Source organism: Erinaceus europaeus, chromosome 2 (assembly GCF_950295315.1).
Source record: "Erinaceus europaeus chromosome 2, mEriEur2.1, whole genome shotgun sequence".
NCBI lineage: Eukaryota > Metazoa > Chordata > Mammalia > Eulipotyphla > Erinaceidae > Erinaceus > Erinaceus europaeus.
The window spans coordinates 54565421-54585465 of NC_080163.1; the positions used below are offsets into that span (position 1 = coordinate 54565421).

At 36.0% G+C, this 20045-nt stretch overlaps 1 protein-coding gene across 1 annotated transcript; it reads left to right on the plus strand.

Moving 5' to 3' along the window:
• The first annotated feature begins 1252 nt into the window (after positions 1 to 1252).
• On the plus strand, positions 1253 to 16868 carry LOC103107621 (serine protease inhibitor Kazal-type 6-like). The gene is made up of 5 exons (XM_007516434.2): positions 1253 to 1408; positions 5140 to 5162; positions 10800 to 10874; positions 14057 to 14172; positions 16641 to 16868. The coding sequence occupies exons 1-5, from the start codon at positions 1351 to 1353 to the stop codon at positions 16684 to 16686; spliced, it is 318 nt and encodes a 105-aa protein (XP_007516496.2). The 5' UTR covers positions 1253 to 1350; the 3' UTR covers positions 16687 to 16868.
• Positions 16869 to 20045: the final 3177 nt, after the last annotated feature.

Sequence of the window (20045 nt, forward strand, 5' to 3'; positions counted from 1 at the left end):
TTATAATGACTACATGTTTTATTTTTAAAAGAGAAAATAATTAATAATTCTTAATTCATTAACTTATATTTATGTATCAAGATACATAAATAAAATATAGAGGTACCTATATTCCTTCAAATTAGCAGTTTTTTGTTTGTTTGTTTGTTTTTGCCTCCAGGTTTATTGCCACAGCTCGGTGCCTGCACCATAAATCCTCTGCTCCTGGAGATCATTTTTTCCCTTTTTGTTGCCCTTGTTGTTTTTTTATCATGGTTGTGCTTATTATTATTGTTGTTATTGTTGCTGTTGTTGGATAGAACAGAGAGAAATGGAGAGAGGAGGGGAGACAGTGGGAGAAAAAGATAGATACCTGTAGACCTGCTTCACTGCCTGTGAAGCGACTCCCCTGCAGGTGGGGAGTGGAGGTGCTCAAACCCAGATACTCATGCTATGCTGGTCCTTGTGCTTTGAGCCACTTGCGCTTAACTCACTGCACTACCACCCGACTCCCCAAATTAGTGTTTTTATATTCCTTGGATACATGCCTAGTATTGATATAGGGGATGTGCCTGTTCGCATTTCCACCAATAGTATAACAATTCCTTTTCCTACCATTTTTTGTGTGACATTTTTTGTCAACAATTGCCATTTTCTATTTTGTTGATATATACTATTCTCACAGGTGTGATAAAGATTAAAATAGATTGAATCCTTGATCATTTTGACTCAAAATTTGGAAATAATTAACATTTGATGTGAATTTAAAATATTAAGCAACAGATTCCTACAAAGAAAATACTTTTTCTGATGAAGTTATAGTTAAAATCGAGAATACCTATTCCCTTTTGATACACCAGGATGACGTGGACATTGAAAAATCTAATTACACCCAAAGTCCTGGTACCTTGTGGTTATTCATCTGGACCACAAAACATGTAGGACCTGTCTGAAAGAGACATAGGTGTCAAGTGGACTCACCAGTGAATCATCCCTTTCATGTAGTGAAACCTTAGAGAGCAGAGTAGGGAGGATCTATTGGTTGCTAGGAAAATGTCTATTACCAGTGAGAAATGAATGTTCTACTAGTAAGATGTAAGGTGCAACTCACATAATTGACCTAATTTGTAAGATTGACTGGAAGTATAAAGCACTTCTTTAAGTTGGTGACAGGCCCTAATAAATACCTAAAGTGTTCAGATACTGTATATAGTTGTAGAATGTAATTTTTATAAAGTAGGTGGAGATCTTAACTCCCTCAATCAGGTCTATATATATGTTCGAAGATGTGCTTTAATGCTCTGGGAAGTGTCTTGACAGAGGACCAGAGCTGGACAAAGCAGCCTTGGTCTGAGTGAGCTATCAGGCACCATGAAACTATCAGGTGTCTTTCTGCTCCTCTCTCTGGCTCTTTTCTGCTTTTACTCAGGTGAGTCCTTATTCATAAAATTAAAATCCAATATTTTTACTCAGCCGGAAAATGCATTTGTCACTGCAAAATACTAGTGCTCTGATAGAAAAGGATGATTCTAAGAGCATCCTAACAGTGAAGATAAAAAACGGTGATGCCAATCATGATAAAGATAACTTTCATTTGTTGAATATATGCCATTATATACTCTAGACAGCACTGAGGGTTTTTATGTTTTATACACAGTATGCATAGAAGATATTCATATTAGTATTCTGAATATAAAGACCTTTGGCACAAAGAAGCTAAGAAAATTTCTGAAGGAGTTGCAACTGAAATCTGAATCCAGGTCGCCTTGACAGCTTAGCTGATTCAAGTTCCAAAGTGCTAGTTTGGAAAATGGCTAATTGTTTTGAAGGTTAAACAGTTTTCCTGTGCTCATCATTCTTATAATTGGTAACCAGATGACTGAAAATGAAACCGGGGGTGGGGGGGAATTTACAAAACCTTTCTGAAAAGTTTATCAAAAAATATGCTCCTGGTAGAGGAATCTTTGATTACTTTTAATGACTAGTAATCATCTATTCAACTCAGTTCACTGTAGATGATAACTTTATTTCAATCTGGTATTTGTCTAAGGGGCACATGAATCAACAAGGTCACTTGTTTTTTGCATTATCTCCAATAAGCATAGAAGATATTCATGTTAGTGTTCTACATGTAAAATCTCTGACACAAGGAAGTTAAGAAAATCTCCCTCCTGCTTTATTATTCTACTCTATGATGCTGTAGTAGACAAGCACAGACTGAATTCTGTAGACCCAAAACTATTCTCATCTCTTCCACTACTGGCTGTGTTAACTGGGGAAATAACTCAACTCTGGTGTGTGTGTGTGTGTGTGTGTGTGTGTGTGTGTGTGTGTGTGTGTTATTTTTTTCTATAAAATGCTAGAAATGAGACAGAGTCTTATCCAAGTTATGAGGTTATCCAAGTCTGATGTATCAGCTTCTGTGTTGATTTTTGCTATCAAAAAATTTTAACAAGTTTTTTCCCCAATGAGATTGAATATATTGAAAAGATATTGTTCAGGTGACACTTAATCTATGTGTGTAAATATACATTTAGAGATATGAGAAAATAGGGAAATGGTACCATCCACTGATGACATGACATAAACATTGATAACTTTATTAAATTTGATTACAAAGATGAATTCAAAAATTCAATGCTGTGCACTTGTTACTTCTGTTTGTTTACAAAGGTAAACTGATCTTTTACTTAACTGGCAGTCTTAATTTAACAAAGCACAGCCCTTCATAGATGTAGTTCTTAGGAGTTTTAGTAGTGATACCAAGGCAAATTAATTTCAGTCCTGCCATTTTAATTTTATAATTGAGTGGCCTTTTTAAGTCTTAGTTTCTTCTCTAGTAAAGTGAGGATAAGACAGGACATACCCTTTGTGAGGATTAAATAAGAAAATGCATGTGAAGTACCTCACCAGACTACTGTAATAGGATTGGTAGTTATTAAAGTAGATGTTCAACTTTCTTTCAAATTAAAAGCCTTATTCATCCCCACTAGTGGAGGATGTACTAGAGGTATATTCAGCTGTTCTCCCTTGAGTGCTAAGGCGCCAGAGTAAGTGCTTTTATTCATATACCTCAGTCATGGGTGTCATCTATGGCTCTCTCTACATCTGAGAGGTTTTATTGGCATTAGAATTTGCACAGAAAGAAGCAGAGATAAAAACTGCACAGCTCATGATAGAATTGAGCCTAATACTTTCATATCTTTTTATTTTCTTATCTGGATATTAATGGTCAGCAGGATAGTTGTTGGACCATGAGTAGAATTTCTCATCTTACCAAAACAGATGTATACAAAACATTTTCATTCCCAAATTAGGTCCTTTTCATCATCACTTACCAAGGTCCCAAAGCCTACCTCCTTCCATCCCTCTTCCTGTCTTCCTTCCCCAGGGTCCTTTGCTTTGGTGCCATATACCAAAACAGTCTGTTTTACTTAGTGTTTCCCCTTTCAGTTTTTGTTTCTTAAGTTCTGCTCATGAGTGGGATCATTCCATATTCAACCTTCTCTTTCTGGCTTATCTCACTTCAAGCTCCATCCAAGATGAGGTGAAGAAAGTTACTTCATTATTTTTTTATAACTTAGTAGTATTCTGTTGTGCATATATGCCACACTTTCTTGGCCACTTATCTGTTGTTATTTTAAAGAATCACTGAACTTGCTACAAAGCTTCATCCCAGTAGTCAACACTGAACTAGCTATAACTCATTCACACACAGGAGAGAGAGAAAGAGAGAGAGAGAGAGAAAGAGAGAGAGAGAGAGAACTGTATTTATGGTCTTCACTTCTGTTTCTGGAATTTTGAGGGATATAATAGGAAAACTGAGTCACAGGAGAAGTTTGTCTTTGCTAGTTAACATGTTGTCCATTTCTCTTCCTTCTCCTCCTCCTTCTCCTCCTCCTCCTCCTCCTCTTCCTCTTCTTCCTCCTCCTCCTCCTCCTTCTCCTCCTCCTCCTCCTCCTTTTTAACCAGAGCACTAATTAGCTTTGGCTCATGGTTACTCAAGTCATTGAACCTGGAAGCTCAGAACTCCCTGCATTAAAGTCTGCTTAGCCACCCCTGACACCAAGGGTCTAGTGTTCATTTACTTTTATTTTTTGTCATCACTGGGGCTTCACCAATATGGACTGACTTTTTCTGACAGAGAGACAGAGAGACAACACAACAATGAATCTTCCTTCAGTGTGGTTTGGACTGGATATAAACCTGGGTCAAGTGCATTGCATAATAGGTACACTATCCATGCAAGTTAGTTTACCAGTCCAATTCTTTTTATTATTTTTATACTTCTTTTTTTTTTATTTAATAATGACTGACAAGATTGTAGATTAACAGGAGTACAATTCCATACAATTCCCACCACCAAAGTTACATATACCCTCCCTATTGGAAGGCTCCCTATACTTTATCCCTTTGGAAGTGTGGAACCAGGATTACCTGGGGTACAGAAGTGTGGAGCCAGGACTACCTGTGGAACCAGTGTTACCTGTGCTGAATGTGAATAGACATGGACCCCAGGTGAGATTGATAGGATCTATGGTTAACGGTATTTATATGCTTTTCCCATATTTGATAGCTACCATCTGCCCTGATCCACCTTTCTAGTCCCATTTCCATCTTTGATACCATCTACTGACATGATATCTTTAGCCCACCTGAATGTTAGCTGTCAGGTTCAGGCAAAAATTAGTAATGTCATGAACCCCTTGGAAAATACCTGAAATAGTCTTCCTAGCTTTTTCCAAAATGAAGACACCAGACTAACTCTTAAATCAACTGGAGTGATAGGTTGTTCACTATTCCTGGAAAATCAAAACTAAGACTAGAACTGGTCAAATAAGATTATCCCTATAGTAAATCAGTGTTTGAGCTAGATCTGTGAATTTACTGTTCCTTTGACTATTTTTGGTCACCTTACCCCAACCTCCAACAAATATCATCTCATTAAGGCCCATCTTCTTACATCATGTTCCAAGTTTCTTTTGCTCCTTGAGAAGTTAGCAGGTATAAAATAATAAAAGAATTATATGCCTTGACTTGTTGAGATGGCAAAGAACCAATGCCAAATATCATACCAGGCTTGGACATTGCTCAATTGTACAATTCCTGTATTTGCTCATTCTGAAATTACAATGCTTGGATTTTTGTGCTTTTTTTCAGGTGTCTTCAGTCAAGAAGGAAAGGTCAGTTCATATATTTATCTATTCTTCATACCTGAGAGGTGACTGACTAGTTAGCTCTGGGTCAAAGAGTGAAATAGTGAACAAGTATAAATATTAGTAGAAACATTTTTTTTTTACAATCTATGTTTTCAGTTTTAAAAAGTCTAGTTGTTAGTTCGGAAGATTTTGCTAAAGTAAAGTGAATATAAATAGAAATATCATGATAGATGTATGGTGATATTCATGTTCTGTCACAAGTTTCACCATGTACAGTGGAATAGGGTTGCTCACTTAGAGTATTGGATTTAAGCTACTTAAACTCTGAGAAAGTCTGACAAATTACAAGATTATTTATTGGATGATAATTATTAAACTTCTGAAGGAGTTAGAGCAGAGGTTATCTTCTTGAAACAACAGTGATTAGACAGAAATCGTGACAACATATATTAGTACATTTTGTATTGAACATAAACAAACTAGTTCTCTCCAATTAAAATGGAATTTGGATAAAAAATTGGAATGGCCATAAATCACCTTCACTATTTTTCACTTAGTTACAAACAAATTTGCCATTTTTTTTTCTAATTTTCTTGCTCTAATGATCAAAAGATAGCACAAACAAGTGGTATTTGCTCTGCCAAAATTAATCATGTGTCCCACTTGAATATTTCTACTTGACCTTGATAGTCACCATATCTTCTTCTTGAAATTGGCACTGTCATTTAATCTTGGTGTGCCTAATTATTTTTATATTAAATGTTATAAAGACTACAGCCCAAAAAATGGAGCTGGAAAGTATATGAAAAATATTTACTAACTTGAACATTTTAAAAAATATTTTATTTATTTATTAATGAAGGGATAGGAGAGAGAGAAAGAACCAGACATCACTCTGGTACATGTGCTGCCTGGGGATTGAACTCAGGACCTCATGCTTGAGAGACCAATGTTTTACCCACGGCATCACCTCCTGGACCACAGCTACTAGCTTGAACATTTCTACTATATACACTGCATAAGATTTTTCTTTTTATTTTTTAAATTTTTTAACTTATTGTAAAAAAGAGACATTAACAAAACCATAGAAGAAGAGGGTACAACTCCACACTATTCCCACCACCAGATCTCCATATCCCATCCCCTCCCCTGATAGCTTTGCTATTCTTTATCGCTCTGGGAGTATGGACCCAAGGTCATTTTGGGGTACAGAAGGTGGAAGGTCTGGCTTCTGTAATTGCTTCCCTGCTGAACATGGGCATTCACAGGTCGACCCATACTCCCAGCCTGTCTCTCTCTTTCCCTAGTAGGTTGGGGTTCTGGGGAAGCAATACATTTTATATCTCATTATAGAAAAAAAAAAAAAACAGTAAGATCAAAGGTCATTGCACATAGATTTTTAATAACGGAATTTAATGCTAATTTTCTGACTTCCACATGGTTGTTTCTGTTCTTTGGACTCTGATTTCCCTGATTTTTTAGTTTCCCAGATTTCCGTGCTTTCTAAAACACATTAAAATCCACTATTGGCTGGAGATAATATGAATGAGTCCTAATTTAAATACTTAGTGGCTGTATAATTTGAGGAATGTGTTTTACATTCTTATTGCTTCTGTTTTTCACATTTCTAAGATGAAGGTTTGGATTCAGTGTTGTCTAAAATCCACATGGCTTTAGGTATCTGATTCTAAGTGAATCAAGTCTGCTATCTTTGCACCACTCAAGTATAAACAGCAGTGGAATTCCATTTTGTAGATGACATAAATGTTACCATTTCACTTCAGAATTGTTCCTAGGGTGCCAATCCCAATGCCAGACAGAAAAAAAGTTGAAATCTACCTTAGCAGAATGCCCTGCCAAGTCTGATCTAGTTAAAGAAAAAATAAAAGATCCTCCTAACACTCAAATCATGCAATTCAAGGAAATTTCTTCATGATGAAGTAACTGTAATGAAATTACAGTCATCAGTCTAAATTATAGATTCACAAAGGTTTCATATTACTTCAAAAACAATTACTGAAGTTAAAGTAAAAGTATGTGTTTAAACTTTTGGAATGCATGGTTCTGTAAACTTTTTTTTCTGTAAAATATGACTAACATGTTTCAAGTATAAGCATTGAATAATATAAATAATTTTAAAATGAAACTATTATATATCACCAGGAAACTTTGTTAAATAAATTGTAATAGAAAACCAAAATGTGTGGAAGGAATAATATCAAAATAATGTTCATTTTCCTAGAAGGTTATGTGCTTGAGAAATTCATACATGGAAAACCGTTTATTATTATTTTCTTGTGTGGTCTTAAGTTTTTATGTATGATTAGTATGGCCTGACCAAGTAGTTCACTTTTAAAAAAAAGTTAGATAGATAAATAGAAATGGAAAGTGGTAAGAAAGAAGCATAAAATTACAGCACTGTTTCCAGCATCCCTGGAGGTTGGCCTGGTGCTATGGTGCCCCTATGTGGTGCTAAAACTCTAACCCAGGACCTTTCTCCTGGTATACTGCTTGCCATACTGTATGACCTACTTCCTGGCCCCCTTGGAGAGTTATTTAAATGATTATCCCAGACTGGATTTAATATAACAAACATCCCCAAAACAATGAGAGGAATTCTGTTAATACTATTCTTATGGATAGCTTTGTGTATGTATGCATGCTAAAATATGGTGAATTCTAGAACTGTTTGTAAAATAAAGCTCTATAACTAGAATGAGTTTGGGGTTCTTCATTTAAATTATTGTTTGAAGATTTTGATTGAGGCTCAAAATAAAATGTCTAGAATTCATTAGTATTGGCAGGGAAAACTATAGGTTCTTAGAGAAAATGCAGTAGATAATTTTTTCCTTCAACATGCCACAAGAGAAGAACTAACTAGATTTTGGTATATTATACAATGAGAAAAGAAGTTCAGAAATATTGGACTGATTCATAATAAGACATATTAAGAAAGTATGGAAGTTTTAATAAAGATCCAGTGAATGTATTCTTAAAATCTTCAAATTCTAGAGAAGTTTTGGTACAATAGAAAGGGTATGAAACAGGGATATAGAGGTCAAGGGAGAAAGTGGAATAAGGCTAGTTTTATATAGAAAGGGGCCAATCTAGCAACATAGGTTGATTTTTCAAAGAAGAAATAAAGTTCCATACCATAGGAGAGAGAGAGATACTGAAAATTTTCATTTGCTATATTTTTAGAACTAAAATTGTAGACTAAAAGAGAGGGACCATATAAGCCCACCTTCCATCCTAATTAAATGATGATGTAATCACTATAAACAAAGATGGCTAATATGGATGCTAACTACCCAGAACATTGCAGAACATTACAGAATATTTTACACAGAGCAGTTCTTTAAACAACCACTAGGAGGCAGGCTTATCCTTAACTTTAATATCCAAAACCCTAAAATAAATGAATTAATACATGAACTAGCTAAAGAAATAAATGAAGGTCCTTATTAAATCCAAAACAATCAAAAAACAAACAAAAAAACCAAGATAAAGTAACAAACTATATCCTCCAAATAATTTACCTTCCTAATGCTTATATTGGATTTTAAGAAAAGTTTTGCCATATATATATATATATATATATATATATATATATATATATATATTTCAATGCAAAAACACATCATGACTTTTCAGACAACCCAATAGTTTTCTGGCATCGTCTGATTTTGTGATATTACTTCTCTGTTCAGAAACCTTCAGAATCCTTGTTGGCCTAGATGCCAACCAGGAATAATATGATACTTTAAAGTATTTTTACAGGATTTGTTATTGTAGTAATACTTGAATTTAGATATTGGAAGCTCCCTCTTAGATATGAAGAGATTTAAATCTAGAACAGTGAAATGTGTGTATAATGTAATGCACTAATACATGGGAGAAGAAAATATAAATCTAGGTCAATTTAATTCCACCTACAAGAACATTCCCTTATCTGTAGAACATGAGGATATTTCAAGTAGATTCAGAATGATTTCAGTTGTCAGTCTCCTACATGCCTATGAAGGAAATTTTAAAGGATAGACATATCTTTGTCTCACCCTTATTTGGCTCACAATGTGAAATTGAAAGTTGTCTGAATTTTACTCAAAGAACTTAAAAAAGAGCAGAAAACAATTAAGCAAAGGATGGGAGCTGGGTGGTGGCACACTAGGTTAAGCCCACATGGAACTAAGCACAAGAACCATGCTAGGATCCAAGTATGAGGCTTGCCTCCCCACCTGCAAGGGAGACACTTTACAAACTGTGAAGCAGGTCTACAGGTATATACCTTTCTCTCCTTCTCTATCACCCTCTCCCCTCTCAACTTCTCTCTGTCCTATCCAATAAAAACAAATAACAACAAAAATAGCAAAGGGAAGTTCAGGTGGCACATCCGGTAGAGCACACATTCCAGTATGGGTTCAAGTCCATGGTTCCCACATTCAGGGAAAAACTTTACGAGTAGTGAAGCAGTGTTGAGTGTGTATCTCTGTTTCCCTATCTCTGCCCCCTTTCAATTTCTCTCTGTCTCTATTCAATAATAAATAAATTAAAAGATTAAAAAAAATTAGGCAAAGGATGTTGTCCTGAAATCTGGCCTCAATACATGACGGTTATGGTTTCAAGTCTTTAGGCCTTATCTCACTCTGCCTCCCAGAAGAAATTTCTGACTGGATCTGCAAAATGTCAGTCACCCTTTCCAAACTGTATTTCTCAGAGACAGGCTGTTTTTTTTTCTGTCCCTGATCACCATTATGAAACTCCCCATAATTTTACAGTAAATGAAAGGGGCTCCTGGCATAAAAGGTAAGACTTGAATAGTAGTTTTTATTTTTACTTTTCTTAACCAACATAATAGCAGAAGACTTCAAAATTTTATTTAATTTTTTCACTTAAAAAGTCACCACAGAAGCTTAAACCATCAAAACTGATATAGTCCTTAGAGACCATTTCCTTTGGTGCTACTTAACATTTTGGATGAGTTGTAGATACATACTATTTGTTTTTATTGGTGATTTAATGATTAACAAGATTGTGGTATAAGGGAGGTACAATGCCATATAATTCCTATCACCAGCATTCCATATCCCATCCCCTCCATTGGAAGATTCCCAATTCTTTATCTCTCTGTGAATAAGGACCAAACTTCCTTATGGTATATAGATACTTGAGAAATTGAGGAGAGTTAGAGCTAATATAGACTTATTTCTGTGCCACTCACATAGGGCTTTTTCCAGATAATCCATACTGACTTTCTGCAACCCTTATGTGACTGTATTTAATCCCTATAAGCAACTCTGGGAATGAGGTGTGGCAACAGCTGTTTTTTCCAAAAAAAAAATTACTTTAGAAAATTAACATAGAGCTATTGAATGTTTTGATCAGGGTGATATAGCTCACCAATACCAGTACTAGTCATTTAATTTGAATCTTCATTTTACTTCAATTACTATCAAAGATTACCACAAATTCAAAGTAGGAAATGTGCCTACGTTCTAAGGATGTTTGATCATATACCATTTGAAACTATTTGCTCTTAATAGTCTCTTTCTCAGGGCATAAAGTGAAAGAGGCCTAGGGTGGAGGGAGTTGGGTTGGGATCTAAAAATCTTCAAAGTAAATGCCTTCCCCAGTGGCAACTTCCATATCTGTTTTCTAAAGGAGAAAGGAGGCCTTATCACAAGATCAGAGGTCCGATTGCCATGGAAAGGTGGCTTAAGGAGACGTCTCTTTCACGTAAGAGACTTTCTTTTTCTCTATTCTCCACCAGCCTGACTGTAGAGACATATGTCTCTGATGGAATTGATCTTTTTTTTCGAAGCACCTGCATTACCATGTTCTTGTCACACTGTGCTGCAATTATCTATGTTCCTTCTACTTCTCTAATGCATGTGCTTATGAATTTACAGGAAGATAAGTATTACCAACACCCACTACCACTGCCTTCCCAAGATACTCATTGCTTGGTATAAATGAAAGGTCAATAATGATCCTGAGGTTTTTCTATCCTTTTTGATTTAAACAAATGACTGTAGTGATCAGGCAATGGCACACCTGGCTAAGCACACACATTATAGTGTGCAAAGACCTGAAGCAGGAAAGATTCACAAGTGGTGAAGTAGGACTGCAGGTGTCTCTCTGTTGCTTTCTCTCTCAATCTCTCCCTACCTACTCAATTTCTCTCTGTCTCTATATAATAAATGAATAAAATTTAAAAAGATGAAATTAAAAAAGATTATATATAACTGTGTGCATCAATGACAATATAAAATACATGAATGTCTTAAAAATAGAAGTAACATTCCATTGTAAAATAACATGACTTTCAACTTAGAATCTTTAGAAATAAACATATGTGAGGCTGGCATCCAAGCCCTATTGGATAGTGTCCTTGCTATTTTTCTTTTTTCTTTTTGCCTCCAGGGTTATCACTGGGGCTCAGCAGTGCCACTATAGATCAACTGCTCCTGGTAATGATCACCCCCAGATTTTTATCTATCTAATTTTTATTAGATAGGACAGAGAGAAATTAAGAGAGGAGAGGGAGATATACATACATACATATATATATATATATATATATATATATATATATATAGAGAGAGAGAGAGAGAGAGAGAGAGAAAGACACTTGTAGACCTGCTTCTCTGCTCATGAAGTGGACCCCCTGCAGGTGGGGTGCTGGGGCTTGAACCCTAGTCCTTGCACTTGGTAATATGTGCACCTCCTCCAGAACCTGTGTGCTTGCTTTTGTCATGCACATAACTCAAGTTCCAGTCCAAGACCCAAAAGCTCTGAAGGAGATGATATTGTGGTGCCTATCTATGATCTCTTTCTATCTGAAAAAACTTGGAGTAGTAAAGCTCCAGTGTTAAAGACAAATCAATGTGTAGATGCTACATGAGGTTCACTTTAAAGTCCAGTTCTATCCTTCACTATGTGTTAATTTTTAAAAGGAAAACAAAGATGAATTCATGTCCAGTGTTTTATACTTTCTTACACATTTTATAGTCCTTTCTACTCCTTGAAAAATGAAAGGCAAGCTTACTATTCTTGCAGTAGTATGTAAAGATAGGGATACCTCAGGGCTGGTAAAATATCACACCTCATAGGGCACCTGCTTTGCCATGTATGTGACCCCGTGTCATGCAGCTAGCATATCATGTAGGCATACTACAGCATTGGGTGAAGCTGTGATACTGTAGTATCTCTCTCCCTCTTGCTCTGTCTCTGTCTGTCTTCATCTAAAAAAAAATGACTTGGAGTGATGAAATCTTGCATGTGTAAGGCTGAGACATGCTCAACCCCAAATAAAAAAAAAGTGGAGTTAACTTTAAGAGCAGTGATGAAAATCACTTGTGAGTAGGGCTATAAGAAGCTTTGATATCTTCCAATCAGCTAATCCCTAAGAAGAGCTTTGGTAAGCACCATCTTAGCCAACCTTAATAATACAATATTGCAATTTCTTAATAAAAAGTATATTTTGACAGTCTTGGGTGCCTCAAATCTGGTATTTTTGATACTGTTTTTCAAACTCAACTGTGTGAATCTTCCTGAGCATTTTGCCATGGAAGTCTTTGGAAGGCTTTGCTAGTATACAATGGTTTATCTGCATTTATGTGTTCCGATTTTAAGTGTGTCAAGGTTAAGTATGAACAGTAAAACCTGTTGATTACAAAATAAATAAATAAATATAGATTGAAGCATTGTGAAGCAGTAACACCAGACGTTATTATTATTTTCCTTCCTTTTTATTGATTTCATAATAATTGACAAGACCATAGGATAAGAGGGGTACAATTCCCAACACCAGAGTTCCATATCCCATTCCCTCCCTTGAAAGCTTTTCTATTCTTTATGCTTCTGGGAGCATGGACCCAGGGTCATTATGGGGTGCAGAAAGTAGAAGGTCTGGCTTCTGTAATTGATTCCCCTGTTGAACATGGGCATCGGCAAATTGATCCATACTCTCAGCCTGTCTCTCTGTCTTTCTCTAGTAGGGTAGCACTCTGGAGAGGTGGGATGCCAGGACACATTAGTGAGGTTGTCTGCCCAGGAAGTCAGGATGGCATGATGGTAGTATTTCCTCTCCTCTCCTCTCCTCTCCTCTCCTCTCCTCTCCTCTCCTCTCCTCTCCTCTCCTCTCCTCTCCTCTCCTCTCCCCTCCCCTCCCCTTCCCTCCCATCTTCATTTCTTATTTTCTTTGCCATCACAGTTATTCCTAGGTCTCTTTCAGATCTTGCACAATGAATCCCTAGTTCCCAACATTCATTCCCACATCCTGCTTTTCCCCCTCCTTTCTCTTATTTTTATTTGATATGACAGATAAATTGAGAGGGAAGGGGAGACAGTCTCTCAAAAAGAGACACTTGTAATACTGCTTCCTTGCTCATGAAGACCCCCTTTCCCCTGCCCCCACAGGTAGGGACTGCAGTTTGAACTGGGTCCTTGTACATGATAACTAGGGCACTTAACTGAATGTGCCACTGCTCAATTCCTTAAAATTTTAGTTTCAAGAGATAATGAATGAATGTAGTAGCCACAGCTAGCCATAACAACACTGAAGGATTAGTACTAATACAAGTTAACAATAAAGCCATCAGATTTTAAAGGTCAAACCCCACTCTCAATTAGAGCAATTTAGAATAAGGGCAAAAGGCCAAACCTAATGTTTGTCTTAGACTTTAAGTTTGCAAGGAATAAGCATTCACCTAATATTAACTCACTCCTGAAAACAATATAGAAATGGGTTTTCTTTAAATTATTTGCCTAAAACATATCAAGAAAGCTAACTGATTTCAGGAAACTGCCACAACTATGTGTATGTGCATATACCTGTTGTTTAGAACTTCTAAGGAATGACCCCTTGAAGATACAATGCACTAATGTCAATGTCAACATTTTTTTTTTTTTGGTAGCTTGACTGTGGTGAGTTTCAGGACCCCAAGGTCTACTGTACTAGAGAATCTAACCCCCACTGTGGTTCTGATGGCCAGACATATGGCAATAAGTGTTCCTTCTGTAAGGCAGTGGCGTAAGTATCATATTGACACCCCCTTAAAAACACACTCTTACAGAGGAAGATTGACACTTTCCTAGATAATCTCTCTACACTCTCATTCTTGTAACTAGAAGAATAAACTTCTGGAAAATGGACTGAAAGCATATGGGTCAGAGGGAGAGAGAAAATATGATATATAAATACTACTCAGCTATTAAAAATAGTGAAAGCACTATTTTAGGGAGTCAGGTGGTAGCACAGCAGATTAAGCACAGGTGGCGCAACACACAAGGACGGGAGTAAGGATCCTGGTTCTGGCCCCTGGCTCCCCACCTGCAGGGGAATCGCTTCACAAGCAGTGAAGCAGATCTTCAGGTGTCTTTCTCTCCCTTTCTCTGTCTTCCCCTCCTCTCTCCATTTCTCTCTGTCCTATCCAACGACGACATCAATAGCAACAACAATAACTATAACAATAAAAACAAGGGCAACAAAAGGGAATAAATAAATTAATTAATTAAAAAATAGTGATTTCACTGTTTTCAGCCCATCTTGGATAGAGCATGAGGAAATCATGTTAAGTGAAATAAGTCAGAAACAGAACGATGAATATGTGGAGATCTCACTCTCAGGCAGAAGTTGAAAAAAAAAGTTCAGAAAATAAAACAGAAGTAGAACATGAACTGTAGTTGGTGTATTGCACTAAAGTAAAAGACTCTGGGATGGGTGAATGGGAGAGTACAGCTTCTGGAAAAGGATGACAGATGACCTAGTGGGGTTGTACTGTTTTATGGAAAACTGAGAAATGATATGCATGTACAAACTATTGTATTTACTGTTGAGTGTAAAACACTAATCCCCCAATAAAGAAATTAAAAAAAAAGAAAATATAATATATAATTTGGAAACATAATCTTAGTTACTTTGTTACTGAATGTGACTAACACACTTTTTTCTTAGAAATGTATACACTTTTCAATGTTTGATTTATCTTTTTCATTAATTCTTGAGTAAGAATTCCTGTGACTTTCACTCATTATATTCATTACTATCACTAATTTTGGAAAAGATGAGTGTGAATTTTAAAATTTAATTTTTTAAATTTCTTTATTGGGGGATTAGTGGTTTACAGTCAACAGTAAAATACAGTGGTTGGTACATGTATAACATTTCTCAGTTTTCCACATAACAATTCAACCCCCACCACTAGGTCCTCCTCTGCCACCAACTTCCAGGACCTGAAGCCTCCCCAAAGTCTTTTACTTTGGTGCAATACACCAACTCAAGTTCAAGTTCTGCTTTGAGTACAATTTTTAGAGTAGCAATGAGATCTGAAAATTCACTAGTGTAAGGAATATGAAAAACTAATCAGAAAATTTCTCTATAAAGTATTATGTCCCAAATTTTCTTGAAGCATTTTGCTTTATAACATTAGTTATAATTAGCTATAATTAGTTGTTCAGGCTTCTTTCAGTTTAGTGACAGAGGCCTATAAACAAAGACTAGACTATTAAAACTTTACAGGTAGTAAAGTTGAAAGATCCTATCAAGGAACATTAGTTCTTGAATATTGATGTTTACGAAGAATAGTTTCTGTAGATTATAGCCTCCAGTCCGTAAGTTTCTTGATGAGACAGTTATAACTGAGATTCAGGGCAGGGGTAGGTAGCATAATGGTTATGCAAAGAGACTTCTCAACACCTGACGCTCCAAAGTCCTAGGTTCCTGAACCACCATAAGCCAGAGCTGAGCAGTGCTCTGGTAAAAAATAAATAAATAAATAATTGAGAGTCTTGTTCTAGGATAATGTATTTAACATACATGAGTTACCACAATTTCTCACCAGTGTCATCGTTTTTATCTTAGATTTTCTTTTATGTGTGTCTAATTTCCCTCCAGTTTGCTGCAGAATTGCCAAGCATGGAGATTATATAAATCCTTATAAATAATAGTAAGGACAGCAATATATATACATATATATATATATATACACACACATATATATATATATATATATATATATATCAAGCTTTACTTAGGAGAAATGGAGGAAGATAGGAATTTTTGATTCAATGGATAATTATTACTGAAAGGTCTGCATATGTGATCTGTTATAAAATACTAAATGTCTAAATGTTTGATTTTACATCTTATATTCTACCCAAATAAAACCCTGACTTTATAATATCTTTACCAATATTTCTCCTGACATTGTTAACATTTCAAGGATAGGTATATTTACTCTCAGAGAGTAGACAGTTAAAATGAGAGGTCTGAGGATTCTTAAACATTGGGAAAGTGTTTGCTTAAGATTCATATTTTCTGACATTTAGCCAAATGTTACCTCAGTGTACATGTAATCAACTTCTGTCAAGTCATAGACATGTTTGCCTGTGGAATCACATGATTACATGACCCACGGCATAGCTCAGTGTTTTTCCAGTCTCTATGATGAATTCTGACATTACTGAGCATATATTTGTCTTTCTCTTTCTCTTTGACAGGAAAAGTGGAGGAAAGATCAAACTGAAACATAATGGAAAATGCTGAACTAGTGCTATCAATAGGATCTTGTGCAACCAGTTCGCTCATCTTTTTGTCACCTCAGATTTTACTTTTCTTTAAAGATTCCCTTAAATTTATAAAGAAATACCTGCTCTGCCTGGGCCTGAGAAAAATTCATCCACAATTCCCATGATTCACTTGTCAATAAAGTAAATTCTACATATGTATTGCTTGTGTTTATATTTTGAGGTTATGAAAATACACATACATAACACAAAACAATTTCCCGAAATAAAATTAAAATTTTGGAGAAAATCTCTCTCTCCTTCTCTCTTTTTCTCTCTCTTTCTCTCGCCTCATAACTGGGACTTCACAGCTGCAGGCTGACTTTTTTTTCAGATAGAAAGAGAGAGACAGACCTAGAGAAACAGAGGAAGCAGAACCAAGGCACCAAAAGTTTCCTTCACTGAGGTGGGCAAAGCTGAGCTCAAGCGTGGGTTATGCCCAAGGCAAAACAAATATACTATCCAAATGAGCTAGTCTGCTGGGCTCCTCTTCCCTCTCATTTTTGAAATTATCATTGTGGATAATAAAGTTATTTTTTTTCTAGCCATGAAATCATACATTATGGTTACAATGATTTTTTTTATTGTGGTTGTAGTTATTATTGATGCCGTTAGACACACAGAGAGAAATGGAGAGAGGAGGGGAAGACAGAGAGAGGGAGAGAAAGATAGACACCTACAGACCTGCTTCATCGCCTGTGAGGTAACTTCCCTGAAGGTGAGGAGCGGGGGTCTCCAATCCGGATCCTTATGCTGGTCCCTGCGTTTTGGGCCACGTGTGTTTAACCCTCTGCGCTACCGCCCAACTTCTGTTACAATGATTTTTACAATAGCTATTGTTTGGGACTAAGATAACATAATATTGGTTCTTCCCAATTTTGATTATATTATATAAAATTAGGAGCTGGAGAGATTGTTAGGCTATTGAAGATATGCTTTGCCTATCCAGGCATTGCATGAAAACAAGAAAAAAAAAAGCAGATAGAACGTCATAAATGGTGAAGTGTCACTGCAATCTCAATAAACACAGCACTTCAGCCACTAAGTTGCAGATGTTACTATGATTCTATCCTGATTTCCCTAGGCAAATGATCTCACCAGTGTATCCTAGAACCTCACCTCTCCAGTGAGCAACCCTACTAAGGAAAGGTAGAAACAGGCTGGGGCTATGGATCGATCTGCCAATGCGCATGTCCAACAGAGAAGCAATTACAGAAGCCAGACCTTCGAACTTCTATACCTTAAAAAGACTTGTGATTCATACTCCCAGAGGGGCAAACTATAGGAAAGTTTTCAATAGAGGGGATGGGACACAGAACTCTGGTGGTGGGAACTATATGAAGTTAATACATTTGTTATCTTACAATATTGTAAATCACTAATAAAAAAAATAAATAAGCCAACTACTCTATTGACCATTATTTTCCCATATGTATGGTATGGTGGATTTGGGCTATATTTTGCATAAAGATACACATTATTTGATAGGGAGTAATTAATAAATATTAATAATTAATGAAGAGAATAAAAATATGAATATATATTAAAAAGTAGTTAATTGATTTCAATTTTAGAATAAGAGAATTGGGTGAAGGGGCCAGGCAGTGGTACCTGGGTAAGCACACATATTACAGTGTGAAAGGGCCTGGGTTCAAGCCCTTGGTCCCCAACTGCAGGGGGAAAGCTTCATGAGTGGTGAAACAGGGCTGCAGGTATCTCTATGTCTCTCTCCACTCTCAATTTTTCTCTGTCTCTGTCCAATAGTAAAAATACAAAGTTTAAAAAAGAAAGAAAATCTAAAAATTAAAATAAAAATAAATGAACAACAACAAAAAACCCAAAACTACCAAGAAATAAAGGAAGAAAGAAAGAGATGAGAAAGAGAAGAGAGAGAGAGAGAGAATTCAGTGAACTGCAAGAAAATCTAAAGTCCAGAATAAGTTTCATTAGTCATTGCCCAAGAATAGATCTGGTGCCTGGGAAGTGGAGTAATGGTAGAGAGCAGGACTTGTAAGAGGTCCCAAGTCTAATCCCTAGCACTACATATGTCAGAATCATGTTCCATTTCCTAAAAAATCTGAAAAATAAAAATCTCTGGCTAGTAGAACAATAAAATCCATTTATTTACTAACCAGTTCAATCTCCACATAGCTGATTCAACTCTAAAACAAGTTAAATATATAAATACCTAAGTTTGAGCAATCCAGATGGAAGTCTTGGGAAACCTCTTGAATGCTGTACTCATTAGAGTATTATATATATGACTTAATAATGATTTATAATATAATAGTGGTATAATTCCATTACACTTCCACCACCAAGCTTCTGTGTGCTCCCAACCATAATGGTAATCACCTCCCCAGCTAGTTTATGTCTCTAGATGTATGTGCTAGTTCATAACTTTCAACAAGCACTTATTAGATGTCAATATTTTTAGCAACTTCTTTTTTAATATTTTAAAATATTTTATTTATATATTAATGAGAAAGATAGGAGGAGAGAAACAAAGAACCAGACATCACTCTTGTACATGTGCTGCTGGGGACTGAACTCAGGACCTCATGCTTGAGAGTCTGATGCTTTATCCACTACGCCACCTCCCGGACCGCTATTTTAGCAACTTCTAATTTAGGTGATTATTATTATTATAAGCTTATTAGTGTGAATTACTAATGGGAAGGCCTAAATTCTCAGTTTTAATGAAGTTTTTAGTTCAATAGGAAGAACTAGATAAAAGCAATACAAACTGTAAACAAATAAGTGACATAAGGGGACTTGGGAAGAGGTAGCAGTGGTAAGATGGCCAATTGTAGCACTATGGCAAATGGTTCTAAGCATTCTTCTTGGGAAATATATACATGATGGGAGTTGAGAAAGCAAATATCTTGAGGAAAAGCAAAGGAAGAAGCTAAAAGACAATCAAAAAGATTAGAGCAAGCCATATTTCTTGAGGGTCTGGCAAAGAAGCAATGGTAATGAAGAAGACTAAGTGAGCAAATCATAGGATAAGGTAAATGAAGAGTGAACTCAACCATGAAGGATTTTTTTAATTATTGTCTAAGATCGTTGCCTTTATTCTGATGTATAAAAGGTGTCATTGACTATAAATGAGAAAATTATATTTCTGCTTTAACAAGTCCAGCCATATTTTATAACATAGGCAGTACCATCTATGTATATAATTGAAGAGACCTATCCAAACTGGAGAATGCATCATTTATTTAGGTTAGGGCTCAGGTTTTAGGGTATACAATGTTTGGAAATGGAAATACCGTGTACTCTTTCAAAGATGAGGTTTGTTTTTTTTCAATGTTTAAAATGAAGAAAATGACCACATAA